Below are 13853 nucleotides of genomic sequence, written 5' to 3'. Positions count from 1 at the left end.
TTGACTTAAAGGTTATTGGAAAATAACTTGACAATGGAATGTTTCTACATTTTTATGATTTCTCCCAGTTTTTCATAGTTGTCTCAGAACCCAATGTTAGCTCTTTCTTTTTAAACAACTTGCCTTTTACAAGTGTGTTCTAGTCATTCAACTCAGTTTTCCTATTTCATTGGCTTATGTGATTTTTTAATTGACTGGCATAGTTCCGCTCACCAGTCTGATAGGAACAGGCTTTGGGTCCCGATTCACCTGGCAGGGGCAGAGATTTGCACATTTGCCAGAGTGTCCTGCTGGGTGAGAGCATTCCACACATGAGCAGCATTTGTCATCTGTGCCCAGACAAACTGCAGAACGGCTGTGAATCACAGGAAGTGCTGAAGTGAGGTGGATTAATGGAACGCCTGTCTTAATTAAGGCAACGAGAACTCATTGAGGGTTAAAGGAGCTGAAGTATGGGAAATGTGTAGCACCATGTCTGGTAAAAAAATGCTTGGTGGTTACGTTTATTATTAGGGTAAGTTGCAATAGTGATGAGTAATAATAACAGTCTCAAAAAACACTGAGCCTAGAAAAACAGTGCAGAGGGGCCAGCACTGTGGCATAACAGGTAAAACTGCCACCTGCAGTGCCTGCATCTCATATGGGTGCCAATTCTAGTCCTAGCTGTTCCACTTCCAATCCAGCTCTGTTTATGGCCTGGGAAAGCACTGGAAGATGGCCCAACTGCTTGGGCCCCTGAACCTGCATGGGAGACCCAGAAGCTCCTGGCTTTAGATCAGCCTAGGCCATTTGGGGAGTGGATGGAAGACCTCTCTGTCTCTCCCCACCCCCCTCTCTGCCTCTCTGTAACTCTGCCTTTCAAATAAATAAATAAATATTTTTTTAAAAAGAAAGAGTACAGAACACCAAAGACAATGAATGATGGTGAAGGGAGTAAACGTGATTTCTCCATACTCCAGGGTTGGAAATTGTCAGACAAGGAGGTGGTGCTCAGTTGAGTGGTTTGGGGTTGGTTTTTACACTAGGCTTCCCCTGAAGACATTTTCTTAGAAGTGTTCTCTCTCTCCCCAGGCAGGTTCATTCTGTCTTTAGTGAGTTCATTTTCCTGTTGTTTCACAGGCTTTCACGGTGACAAACTTGTCTCTGGATTCAGTCTGACTTTTATTCGAGAAATAGCTCTATTACTTTGTCACACTGGAAGAGTCCATTTAATTGCCTAAGCCTCCACATTACAGTCTGTAAAGTGGGGGTGCTGGCAGCTGCACCTACGTACGTAGCGTGTCATCATAGAGGCATACAGATGATAGATACTTTCATTGCAGATGTGTGAGCTCCTCAGCTATCTCTGTGACTGTGAGCTGCAGCACCGAGTGGAAGCCATTGTGGCATTTGGTGACATTTATGTCTCCAAGCTGCAGGCCAATCAGAAGTTCCGCTACAATGAGCTCATGCAGGCCCTGAACATGTCTGCAGCCCTGACAGCCCGGAAGACCAGGGAGTTCCGGTCGCCCCCACAGGAGCAGGTGAGAGTCCCTTCCTGAGCCTCCACCCAGGTCCTGTGAAGGAACACAGCCCGTGAGACACGGTGTCGGAGCAACCTCAGTATCTATGGGGGATGATAAGATCCACCACATGGCAGCACCATGGGACGGCCCTGGTCCTGTGCTAATGCCAGCTGAGGAGTGTGTGCCAGTTATCCTGGGTGGGGAGAGAATCCTTTCTAAAGTGCACACAGGATGGGGCTTCCTCCTCTCCCCCCACCACCCCTTCTACCTGTCCCTCTATTATCAAAGCCCAGATTGCTGTTGGAATTCAGTGGTCACCAGCAGGGCCCCCCACTCAGAAGAATGTCTGCCAGCCCTTCCAGAAGTCACCCCCTCCATCACACACAGACAGAATCTGGTGAATGTGCCCTGACTCCTGGGAGCCGGCACAGGATCTTCACATCCCAGCCTCTGTGCCTGGTGGCTGTGACTCTAACCAAGCTTGCCTGGCTCCGTGAAGCCTGGAAAACAGGACTCCAAGAGTGACTGAATCATCTATACATGTGATCGCCTGTACCTCTATGGGAAGGCTTCTTTGGGAAGTTAGAAACCTAGCGGAAAGCTTCTAACTGAGGGAGGGACGTCTTGTAGAATCCTAGTTTCCATTTACTCTCACAGCTCAGCCCTCACTGCTGCCCTGTAGGCTGGTGGATGACTGCTCCCTAAGTGTTGAAAAGAGAAGATAGATCTTTCAGTGAAGAAATTAGTTTCTCTCTCTGAAATCAGATTTTTAGTTCTTATATATGTTTAATAAGCAGCCTATTCATATTGTTGGCAGCCTAATTACCACTATTTTATATTAATGGGCCCAACTACAACTTTATTCAATTATTTTTCCTAACTTATTTTATAGAACATAGATATTTTTATTGGCTTAAAAATGAACCACATATCTTATCATTTAAAAAGATTCACTTGAAAGATACTGGCCTTGCTAAAGACCAGACAAAGATTATTATCCATTTGCTAGATGCAAATGAGAAGACCCTTTGGACTGCTTGGAAAATATAATGTGTGCTGTGCCAGATTCATGAGTGTGCTGTTTCCCCAGTCACCACTCAAGAATTACCATTGAAGACTCTGCAGATGTTGTAGGCTTCTTTTAAACTGGTGAAGGGTGTGGATGTTCCCCCACTTCCCTGGGCAAATGCTCACTCTTTTATATATTTGTGAAGAATGGGAAGGCAGAATAATGGGGTGACTAGAACACGGGCTCCAAACCACAGAGCTTGCACTTGGCTCACCCATTACTTGCTGTGTGGTCTTAGGCACATTCTGTCTGTTTCTACAGTTTCAAAGTATGGCTAATGCTTGTATCTCCCTCCCAAGGTTCTTGTGAGGTCTACCATCTTGAGATAATTCATTTAGACTGCCTGACATGATGACTGTCTTAGAATAAGCATCCCTTAAGAACTACAGAAGCTACCGTATGTTTTAGTGTCCAGGGTGATGGCTTTGGCCTCACCATGATTTATGACCTCTCTCAGTGAACCCATGCTTAGAGTTTACAAGCGTTCTCTGCCATCTCCTTAACCAAGGAGCACTGGGAGAGTGCGCCTGACGCTGTCCTCAGTGTCTTGGCTCCTGAAATAACAGTGTTGGCTGTCGCCCTTTCTTTCTCCACTGGGCCTCCAGGCCCTCTCTTCTGCCCTCCCCAGCGCCCTATCACCTCCTTCCTTAGTCTTCTAAATATTTCTCTGAGCAGTCATTTCAGGAATCTGCAACTCAAATTCTTCCCTAAAATATTGATCCAGTGCTGCTTGAGTAGACATCAGAATCACTTGAAGGGCCTAATACAAATTGCCTGATCCCTCCAGGGTTTCTAACTCAATAGGTCTAGTGGCCCAAGAATTTGCATTTTGAGCAAGTTTGCAAGGAATGCTGATGTGAGTGTTCTAGAAATAAAATGGAAGAAGGAACGCTAACTGCTATGAATCTCACCTGTCCGTATGGACACTCACTCCTCTGGGGTATCCACTTCTAGAAATAATCTACCCATAGAGTTCTCAACATAAGGAAGCATTCGTTGTCATTGAAAACTGTGGAAGATTTAGATTGATATTGGAGGTTAGCAATTCAGAATCACTTGGAAACTGGGATACATGAGAATTGAGATTTTAAAATGATGATATTTTTATAAGCCTTTGAGGATAAAATAGAAGTTGCCAACCCCATATCCAGAGAACATTCAGAAAAATGAAAGAAGCATTTGAGAGATATGACAAACTACAAAAGAAGGTAAAACTAAGATTAGCCCCATGGTTGTTAGCAAAGTAGCCCAGCGCAGTGAGCCAGCTTTTCACTTCCCAAGAAACTTTGTTAAGGGGCATGACCTGCAGCAAAAAATTCAGTTCAGTCCATCTTTGTGCCCCACAGGCAGGTGGGCCACTGCTTCCCAAAGAAAGGAAAGACCTTTCGGTGAGAAAACTAGTTTTCTGACACTGAAACTCGATCTTCAGATCTTATTTTAATCTAATAAAAGACTTCCCAGTACATGTTATTGATATAATTACTTTAACTTAACATTGAAACAACCAGGAAAAACTACTTTTCTTTAGCGTGTTTCATGGATTTGTTTTACAAACAATATCACTACCTACTGGCAATAAAACCTTAAGTGCAGTTTTTTCCAGTGATGTTAAATAAGGGTCATGGTATAATAAGACACTGTAACTTTTTCCAACCTGGAAATCCTGAGCCGGAGGAAATACCTCGTTGGAGTTTGGGTTGCTGTAGCTGAGGTTGCAGAGTGGACGAGATTACCTCCACTTGTCCAGATGTTCACTGATTGTGGCTGTGGGCCTGTGGGAAGAAGGCAGAATCCAAGAACCTCGATGGGAAATGAATGATAGCTTTATTTCCACTGACCCCTGCCAGCATTTATTTTCATTGAAGTGTAAGCAGCAAAACCCACAGGAATTGTGTGTTTTCCTACCACATTATGGTGGCTCCAATATTTAGGAATACTGTTTGCATCCATCTCTACTTCAAGCTCACAGCGGTTATGGGACTTTCCGTACAATGAATGAAGTGCATATATTACTATATTACTAATTTATTTTCTATGATTTTTATAAAGGACTTCAACATTGTTTCTCTTTGTAACTCTAAATGTTTTGTTTATTTTAAATAATAATCTGAAAAGCAACTCAAGAGTTTGACCAGACTGTCAGAGAATCAAGGTACAAGAACAAGGATTGGGAAATGTTGGACAGGTCCTTGGTTATAGTTAGAAAGAAGTTCTGGAGTTCTATTTTACAGTAGGATGAAGATGAATAATGTTAATATGTGTTTCTGTGAAATAATTTGAAGATAGGAGTTTTAGATGTTTTCACCACAAAAAAAGTTAAGTACTTAAAAAAAGGTAAATAAATTTATTCTGGACATTACACAATGTGTGCAAGTTACAAGGGTGGTACCCCATAAATAGGGATAACTTTTATGTCTATGTGTCTGATAATCTTCAAAATAATTTATAATTTTTAAAAAATCCCTGAGAAAAAAGCTATAATGTAAAATGGCTGTAAAATATAAACCTGTACCTAAAAAAAAAAAAAAAAAGAAAAAACCTTGTAAGCAAAATTGAAAGCTCCTTACCAACTGGAGAATATACTACAAAGAGTTAAAAATCTAGATGTATTCAAAGTATTCACTAATTAATTTCTAAAAAATAATTACCTGATAGAAAAATGGAGGAATAACATGGGCAGGAAATTTGGAATGTATAAAATAAAATAGGTCTGTCTTTATGAGAAAACAAAGTTCAACCTCACCAATTAAATGTGAATTAAAGCAATAGGGATATGACGTTTTTCACCCATTAAGCTGGAAAATGTTTGAAAACGTATTAACTCTCATTACTATAATGGAGATGGCAAAGTAATACATCCTCTTATATAAACCTGGTAATGATGCAAAGTGTTGTAAGCTTTCTGGAGTGCAGTTAGGCAATTCATATCAAAAGCCACTGAAACACCTAAACCTGTTGCTCCAGTCATTTCACTTCTAGGACTTTATCCTAAGAAAAAGGTCAGATAGGAACAAAAATTACTAAAACAAGGTTTCAAACAACTTTATAAAGCAAAATGAAAACATTATGTGCAACAGATCATCAATTTTGTGTCCACTCACATAGTAAAATGCAAAGCATCTATTAAAAACGGGTTAAGAGGGGCTAGCATTGTGGCATAGTAGGCTAAGTCTCTGTCTGGGACACCAGCATCCCATATGGGTGCCGGTTCTAGTCCTGGCTGCTCCTCTTCTGATCCAGCTCTCTGCTTACGGTCTAGGAAAGCAGTAGAAGATGGCCCAAATGCTAGGGCCCCTGTACCCACTGGAAGAAGCTCCTGGCTTCAGATCAGCTCTGCTGTGGCCATTGCAGCCATTTGGAGTGTGAACCAGTGGATGGAAGAATTTTCTCTCTTTCCCTCTCTCTGTCCGTAACTCTACCTCTCAGAAAAATAAATAAAATCTTAAAAAGTTTAACATATAAGGTAAATTAAGTAGAAAAATCTGGCTTTCAAAAATACGCCTAGAGTATGATCCCAATCTGTGTATAAATATGTGATGTCAAGATGATATTAAATATTAACGGAGGTTGTCACTGGTTGGTAGAATCATATCAGAGCTTGCTCTTCAGATATTCTCTAAATTTTGTATAATATAGGTTACCTTTAAATTTGGAAAACAGTTAAAGCTACTTTAAAATTTTGGCTGCTTTCATGAATATGTGTGTGCACACACATACACGCACACACTTGACTTGACATTGAGAACGATCAGCCATTCTTCTCTTGTACCCCTGCAAAAGATCAACATGCTTCTTAACTTCCAACTGGGAGAGAACTGTCCCTGCCCAGAGGAGATCCGAGAGGAGCTGTACGACTTCCATGAGGACCTTCTCGTTCACTGTGGTGAGCTTCTGAGAAATGGGCTGTGTCTGTGCCTAGGGCGGGCGACTGGCATAGCACTCACGATGCTGCTGGGGACGCCCACGTTCCTGGGTGCCTGGGCTGAAGACCTGGCTCTGCCCCTGATTCCACTCTCCTGATGATGAGCACCCTGAGAGGCACCAAATGATAGCTGAAGGACGTGGGTCCCTGCCACCCACTTGGGAGACCGGGAGGAGGCACTTCCTTGTTTTGGCCTGGCCCTGGTCTTGCTGTTGCAGGCCTTTAGAGGGTCTTGCAGTGGGTGGGAGATGGCATACTAGTACTTGGGTACTCGCTTTCTCATTTCTTATTTCTTATTTCTCTTCCTTTCCCTCACCCCACCCCCTCCTTCAAATCAAAAATGAGTAAAAATTTTTGAAAAATAAAAAAAGGAAAAATATGAAAGACTCTGCCCAAACTGCTCAGGTCAGAGAAGAAACAACCCTAGGCAAAGAGGATGACTGAAACTGCTTCTGCCTTTGTTGAGATGTAAGAGGGATAAGGTTCCTTAGAGAAAGAAGGAAAATACCTATCTTTCTGTAAACCTCACCCGGTTTACTTCAAGTTAGGTAGTTGCAACTCTCTGCTCCCAGATGAGCTGTGGTTCTGATCCCCTTGTCTTTGAGCTGTTGGTGTGTGTGTGTGTGGGAGATAGACATAATAACCTCTGTCCTTTGGGATTCTGTGCCAGCAGTCTCTACTTTGATACACATCTGCTGACCTGCTGGTTTTAAGTAGTTGTCAGCATTTTTGGTGCATGTCTGTTTGGGTGTGCTATATAGGTAATAGATGAACATTTTTTCACCGGTGTTAATGCTTTCTTTCTATAGATAAAGAGCCCTTTTAAGATATTGGTTCAAAAAAGTTAAGCTTTGGGATGAAAATCACTTGATGTTCTTGTATATAAGAAATCATCTTTAAAAAAAAAAACTCCCCAGGAGCCATAATATAGGATAAATATGCATAGGAAGCTCCTATAATACCTTTAGAAAGTTACAAACTATTGAGAAACTGGAGTTTTCTGATGTTCTTTATAACACATGGTGGTTTCATGTACTACCTGAGTATTCACTCTGTTCTGTGGATTCCCAGGGGTTCCCTTGGAGGAAGAAGAGGAGGAGGAGGAGGATACTTCCTGGACAGGAAAACTCCGTACGTTGGTGTATAAAATCAAAGGCCCACCCAAGCCAGAGAAGGAGCAGCCAACAGAGGAAGAGGAGAGATGCCCTAGTAAGTGACAGTGCCCCCAACCCTGTGCTCTCCTAAGACTTAATTAAGGTAATTGGCTTTCTGTCAAATGCTGTCAGACATGAATGGGCAGCTTGACTTCAGAGGAAGCATCTGAGAAAAATGCCATCATTGCTGGTAGTTATTGTTATGTATTTGGGACTCTGCCTCTTCACTCTCTGCTGAGGAACTTTTAAAATTTTTTTATTTTAATTTTTAATTAGTTTTTTAACAGATTCAATATGATTTGTAGATACGATTCTAAGAACATAGTGATATTCCCTTCCTCCCACTCTCACCCTCTCTCCTTCCCACCATTTTTTCTTCTCCCATTTTCTTTTCTTTCTTTTTTTTTAGATTTTGGGATAACTTATTTTAAAATTACATTAAATTTAAAAGGCTTAATACTTCACCAAGTAAAAAGTTTAACAAGTAAAAAGCAAAAAGACCAAAGTTTAGTGGGAATATGGACAACATCTATAAATAATAATTGGACAAATGACTGTTTCACCCATATACAGTAAATTTTAAAGTAATCACAGATCATTAAAACTATAGTAGTATAACATTCTTAATCATTGGTTTTACAGAATTATAAAATGAAGTTTTACAAAACTATTTGCAGCAATATTGATAAACGCAGACATTTCTTTCCTTTCTTTTTCTTTCTTTTGTCTCTCTTTTTTGTTTGGTTTTTGAATTTTAGCTCCCACATATAAGGAAAAGCATGCAGTATTTGTCCTTCTGGGTCTGGCTTATTTCATTTGATGTGTCCTCTAGTTGCATCCATGTTGCTGCAAATAGTAGAATTTCATTCATTTTTATAGCTTAATAATATCCATTTTATATATAAACTATGTTTTTATTATCTATTCATCTGATGATTGGTACCTTGGTTGGTTCCAAATTTTAGCTATTGCAAATAGTGCTGCTATAAATATGGTGTTGCCGGTATCTCTTTAACATTGTGTTTTATGTATATATTAGTAGTGGAATTGCTGGATCATATGGCCAAGTCTATTTCTAGTCTCTTAAGAAATCACCACACTACTTTCCACAGTGTCCACAATAACATACATTCCCAACAGTGTATAAATGTTCCCCTTTCTCCACATCTTTGCCAACATTTGTTACTCTGGGTACTTTGGATTTTGGCCATTCTGACAAGGGTGAGGTAATATCTCATTGTGATTTGAATTTGTATTTCCCTGATGGTTAGTGATGTTGCAGATTTTTCCATGTATTTGTTGGCCATTTGTACTTCTTTTAAGAACTATTGAAATCCTTTGCCCATTTCTCAAATGGATTGATTGGTTTTTGTTGATTTTTTTTAAGTTTCTGATATATTTGGGATATTAATCCTTTGTTAGTTGGTTTTCAAAGATATTTCCTATTCTGTTGGATATCTCTTCACCCTATTGATCATTTCCTTTGCTATGCAAAAGCATCTGAATTTGATGTAGGCCCATTTGTTTAGTTTTGCCTTTCTTACCCGTGCTTTGGGGTTTTGTGCAAGAAGATGACCCCTACACTAATGTCTTAGAGTGTTTCCCCTATGTTTTCCTACACCAATTTCATAGTTTCAGGTCTTAAATTTAACTCTTTGATCCATCTTGAATTGATTTTTGTATATGGTGAGAGGTATGGATCTAATTTCATTATTCTACATATATATAGCCAGTTTTGCCAGCACCATTTTTGAAGAGATTATCCTTACTCCACTGTATTATCTGAGTACTTTTGTCAAAAATCAGTTGGCTGTATTTGTGTGGATTAATTTATGGAATCTCTCTTCTGTTACATTGATCTAGGTATCATTTTTTTTATCAATTTTTATGCCAATACCAAGCTGTTTTAATTATTACAGCTTTGTAATATGCTTTAAAATCGGGTAGTGTGATGCCTGAAGCTTGGTTTTACTTGCTTAGGATCACTTTGGCTATTCAGTATCTTTTGTGATTCCATAGGAATTTTAGGATTGTTTTTTCTAACTCTATAGAGAAATCCATTGATATTTGTATGAGGAATGCATTGAATCTGTCAATTACTTTAGGTAGTATAGACATTTTATGATACTGATTCTTCTGACTCATGGGCAAGGAATATCTTCCCATTTTTTTCCTTTTTTTCATCAGTGTTTGATAATTTTCATTATAGAGATCTTTCACTTCTTTGGTTAAATTTATTCCTAAATATTTGATTTTTTGTGGCTATTGTATATGGGATTTCTTTAATTTCTCTGAGATCATCATTTGCATGCAAAAAAGCTACTGGTTTTTGTGTTTATTTTATAAACTGCAACTTTAATTGGTTTATCAATTCTAATAGCTTTTTGGAGAAGTGTTTGTTTTTCCATGTACACCATCATGTCATCTGCAAACATGGATAATTTGACTTCCCATTTTCCAATTTTGATGCCCTTTATTTCTTTCTCCTCCCTAATTGCTCTTGCTAAAACTTCTAGTACTATATTGAATGAGTGGTAAAAGTAGACATGCTTGTCCTGTTCCAGATCTGAGGAGAAATGCTTTCAGCTTTTCCCTATTGGTGGGATATTGGCTATTGTTTTGTGATATATATCCTTTATAATTTTGAAGAATTTTCCTTCTGTACCTAATCTGTGGAGGGTTTTGGTCATGAAAGAGTGTTGAATTTTGTCAGATGCTTTCTCTGCATCTATTCAGATGTCCACATGGTTTTTGTTCTTCATTCTACTGGTGTGATTTATGATGTTTATTGATTTGTGAATGTTGGACCATCTTTGCATTTCTGGGATAAGTCCCACTTGATTATAACATATGATCTTCTTAATAGTTTTGGATTCAATTTGCTAGTATTTTGTTGAGGATCTTTGTATCTATATTTATTAAGGATATAGATCTGTAGATTTCTCCTAGTGTCATGTCTTTGGTTTTGATATCAAAATAATGCTGGCCTCATAAGAGTTTTACAGAGTTCCATCCTGAAACATTTTGTCATAGTTTGAAGAGTGTTGGAGTTACTTCCTCTTTGAGTGTTATTTAGAATTCAGTAGTAAAGTCATCAGGTCCTTATTGAAAGACTTTTGATTACTGCTTCAGGTCTAATTGTTTATTATGAGACTTCTTGTATCTTCTTGATTTAGTCTTGATAAGTTATGTGAATCAAGGAATTGATCCGTTTCTTCAAGATCTTCCAGCTTATTAGCATATAGTTCTCCACAGTAGTTTGTATGATCTTTTGTATTTCAGTGGTATCAGTTGTAATATCTCCTTTTTTATCTCTAATTTTATTTGAGTTTTTTTTTTCTTTGTTAGTCTGGTCAGATTTATCTATTTTATTTATCTTCTCAAAAAACCAACTTTTTGTTTTGTTGATCTATTGGGTTTTCTTTTTTAGTTTATTTTATTTGTTTACTGATTTTAAAGAGAGAGGAAGAGACAGATCTTCCATCTGTTGATTCACTCCCCAAGTGGCTACAATGACCAGGGCTGGGCCAGGGCAAAGCCTGGAACCAGGAGCTTATTCTAGGTATCTCACTTGGGTGTGGGGGCTCAAGCACTTGGGCCGTCTTCTGCTGCTTTCCCAGGCACATTAACAGTGAGCTGGATCAGAATTAGAGCAGCTGAGACTTGAACCAGAGTCCATATTGGATGCTAGATGGTGACTTAACCCACTGTGCCACAGCACTGCCCCCTTTAGTTTCTATTTAATTTATTTCTGCTCTGATCCTTATTATTTCTTGTCATCTGCTGATTTGGGGTTTGATTTGTTCTTGTTTCTCTAAGTCTTCAAGATGCATCATTAGATCTTTAATTTGAGACATTTCTCTTTTTTTAATGTAAGCACTTTCTGTTATAAACTTCCCTCTTAATACTGCTCTTGATATATCCTGCAGGTTTTGATATCTTATATTTTCAATTTCATTTATTTAAAGAAAGTTTTTTATTTCCTTTTTAATTTCTTTAATGATCCATAATCCATTTATATTCAAAGTTGGTATTGATAAGAACTAAGACCTGTCACTTTGTTTGGATAATGATTCTACCTGCTGTGTTAGTGAATTTGGTGGTATCATGTGTTTTCATGATGTTTATTTCTAATGCAGAATCCTCTTTAGAATTTATTGTAAGGCTGGTGTGGTGGTGGTGAATTCTCTCAGTTTTTGCTTATCTAGAAAATATTTTTCTTATACTTTAGCTTCACTGGATATAATATTCTTGGAAGTTTTTTTTTTTTTCTTTTAAGGCTTTGAATATATCGTTCCACTCTCTCTGGCATGTAGGGTTTCCACTGAGAAGTCTGATGTTAATCTCATTAGTTTTCCTTTATATGTAACTTGGCACTTTTCTATTACTGTCTTTAGGATTCTTTCCTTGTCTTTAATTTTTGACAATTTGGCAACAATATGCTTGGAGAAGACATACTTTGGTTGAGTCTGCTTGGGGTTCTTTGAGCTTTTTGTATCTAGATGTCCATGTCTCTTTCAAGGCCTGGAAATGTTCAACTAATATTTCATTTAGCAGGTTCTCAATGCCTTCTCCCTTTTCTTGTCCTTGAGGAATGTCTATAATACAAATATTTGTTCATTTAATGGCAGGTTATATTTCTCATAGGCTTTCTTCATTCTCACTTGTTTCCTCATTATTTTTGTCTGATTGGGATATTTCAAAATTCTTGTCCTTAAGATCAGAAATTCTTGGGGCCGGCGTTGTGGCGCAATAGGTTAATCCTCTGCCTGCAGCACTGGCATCCCATATGAGCACCAGTTCTAGTCCCGGCTGCTCCTCTTCGAATCCAGCTCTCTTCTGTGGCCTGGGAAAGCAGTAGAGGATGTCCCAAGTCCTTGGGCCCCTGCACCCACGTGGGAGACTGGGAGGAGGCACCTGGCTTCTGGCTTTGGATTGGCATGCTTCCGGCCATTACAGCCATTTGGGCAGTGAACCAACAGAAGGAAGACCTTTCTTTCTGTCTCTCTCTCTCTCACACTGTCTGTAACTCTCAAATAAATAAATAAAATCTTTTTAAAAAAAAAGATCAGAAATTCTTTCCTCCACTTGGTGTGTTCTGTTATTGAAGCTCTCAATCATATTTTTTAATTTCACTGACGATTTCATCTCCAAAATTTCTATTTGGTTGTTCTGAAGAGCTTTGTCTATAGTAACATTTTCATTCATGTCACTAATTGATTTCCTCATTTCTTTAATCTGTCTATTCTCTTGCATCTCATTTAATTTCCTTATAATCATTATTTTGAATTCTATGTCTGTCATTTCATAGATTTCCTTCAGTTCAGGATCTAATTCTGTAAGAATATTGTGTTCTTTTGGAGGCATCATGCTACTTTGCTCTTCATGTCTCCTGTGTCTCTGCATTGACGTCTGCCCATCTGTGTGTTCATCCCTTCTTTATGGGGTAGGTTTTCTTGTAAAAGAATTTATGGTTTATGTAGAATGCAGGGTATTGCTTGGTTTGTCACTTTGGCATTTGTTTTAGATGAGCCCAGGAGTATAGTCGCTGAGTGATTTGTTTTGTCTTAATAAATGTCAGCTGTACCTATAAGTGACACAGTGGACTAGTCTGCAGCCATTCATAGGAATAGAAGTGTGGTTTTGAGATGAATAAGAATTTCCTTGCATGTGTTCCTTTGGTCCACAGAGAGCTCAGAGTCTGTCTCCCTGGTAAATATGGTGCTGAGGGGGACAGGAGTGGCTGCTCCCTTGTCCTGCTGGCAAGCCCGAGTGATGCTAGGGTCTGTGGCACCAATTGTGATGGCTCTAAGACTCTTTGATACAGATGGAGAGTCCAAGTGGTGCTGTGGCTTATGCCAACAGTCCTAGGACTAGGGGATGTGAACTGGACCCTGCTCTAGTCCTAGAGGGTAACTATAAGGTATACATGAGATTTCACTCTGGAGGGTATGTGTACAGAAAGCTAGAATTCAGCTAGGTTCTTCTCTTTGTCCAGTGGGTAGATACCAATGACACCAAGAAATTTAGAACAAATCTTTACAGTCCTGGTATTGCAGAGTCTAGTTGGGTCATTACCCAGATCTCCCGAGGTGGGAACAGATTTTTTTATGGGCTGCTTCTGGTGTTAGCCCCCAGAAGCTAGGGGGAATTCCCCTTGCTCACATAGGGTACATGAATGGAGCTCTGGGACTAATGCCCAA

General features: G+C 39.2%; 1 protein-coding gene across 8 annotated transcripts in view; it reads left to right on the top strand.

The window, feature by feature from the left end:
* Positions 1 to 13853, top strand: part of RYR3 (ryanodine receptor 3) — a 598353-nt gene that overhangs the window by 386342 nt on the left and 198158 nt on the right. For all 8 annotated transcript variants that reach the window (XM_070053266.1, XM_070053265.1, XM_070053267.1 and 5 more), the window contains 3 exon segments: positions 1323 to 1523; positions 6355 to 6457; positions 7568 to 7705. In XM_070053266.1, coding sequence (XP_069909367.1) covers positions 1323 to 1523; positions 6355 to 6457; positions 7568 to 7705 — 442 coding nt within the window.

The sequence above is a fragment of the Oryctolagus cuniculus genome, chromosome 12 (genome assembly GCF_964237555.1).
Source record: "Oryctolagus cuniculus chromosome 12, mOryCun1.1, whole genome shotgun sequence".
In the NCBI taxonomy this organism is placed as follows: Eukaryota; Metazoa; Chordata; class Mammalia; order Lagomorpha; family Leporidae; genus Oryctolagus; species Oryctolagus cuniculus.
This window is presented reverse-complemented; position numbering and strand designations above follow the sequence as displayed.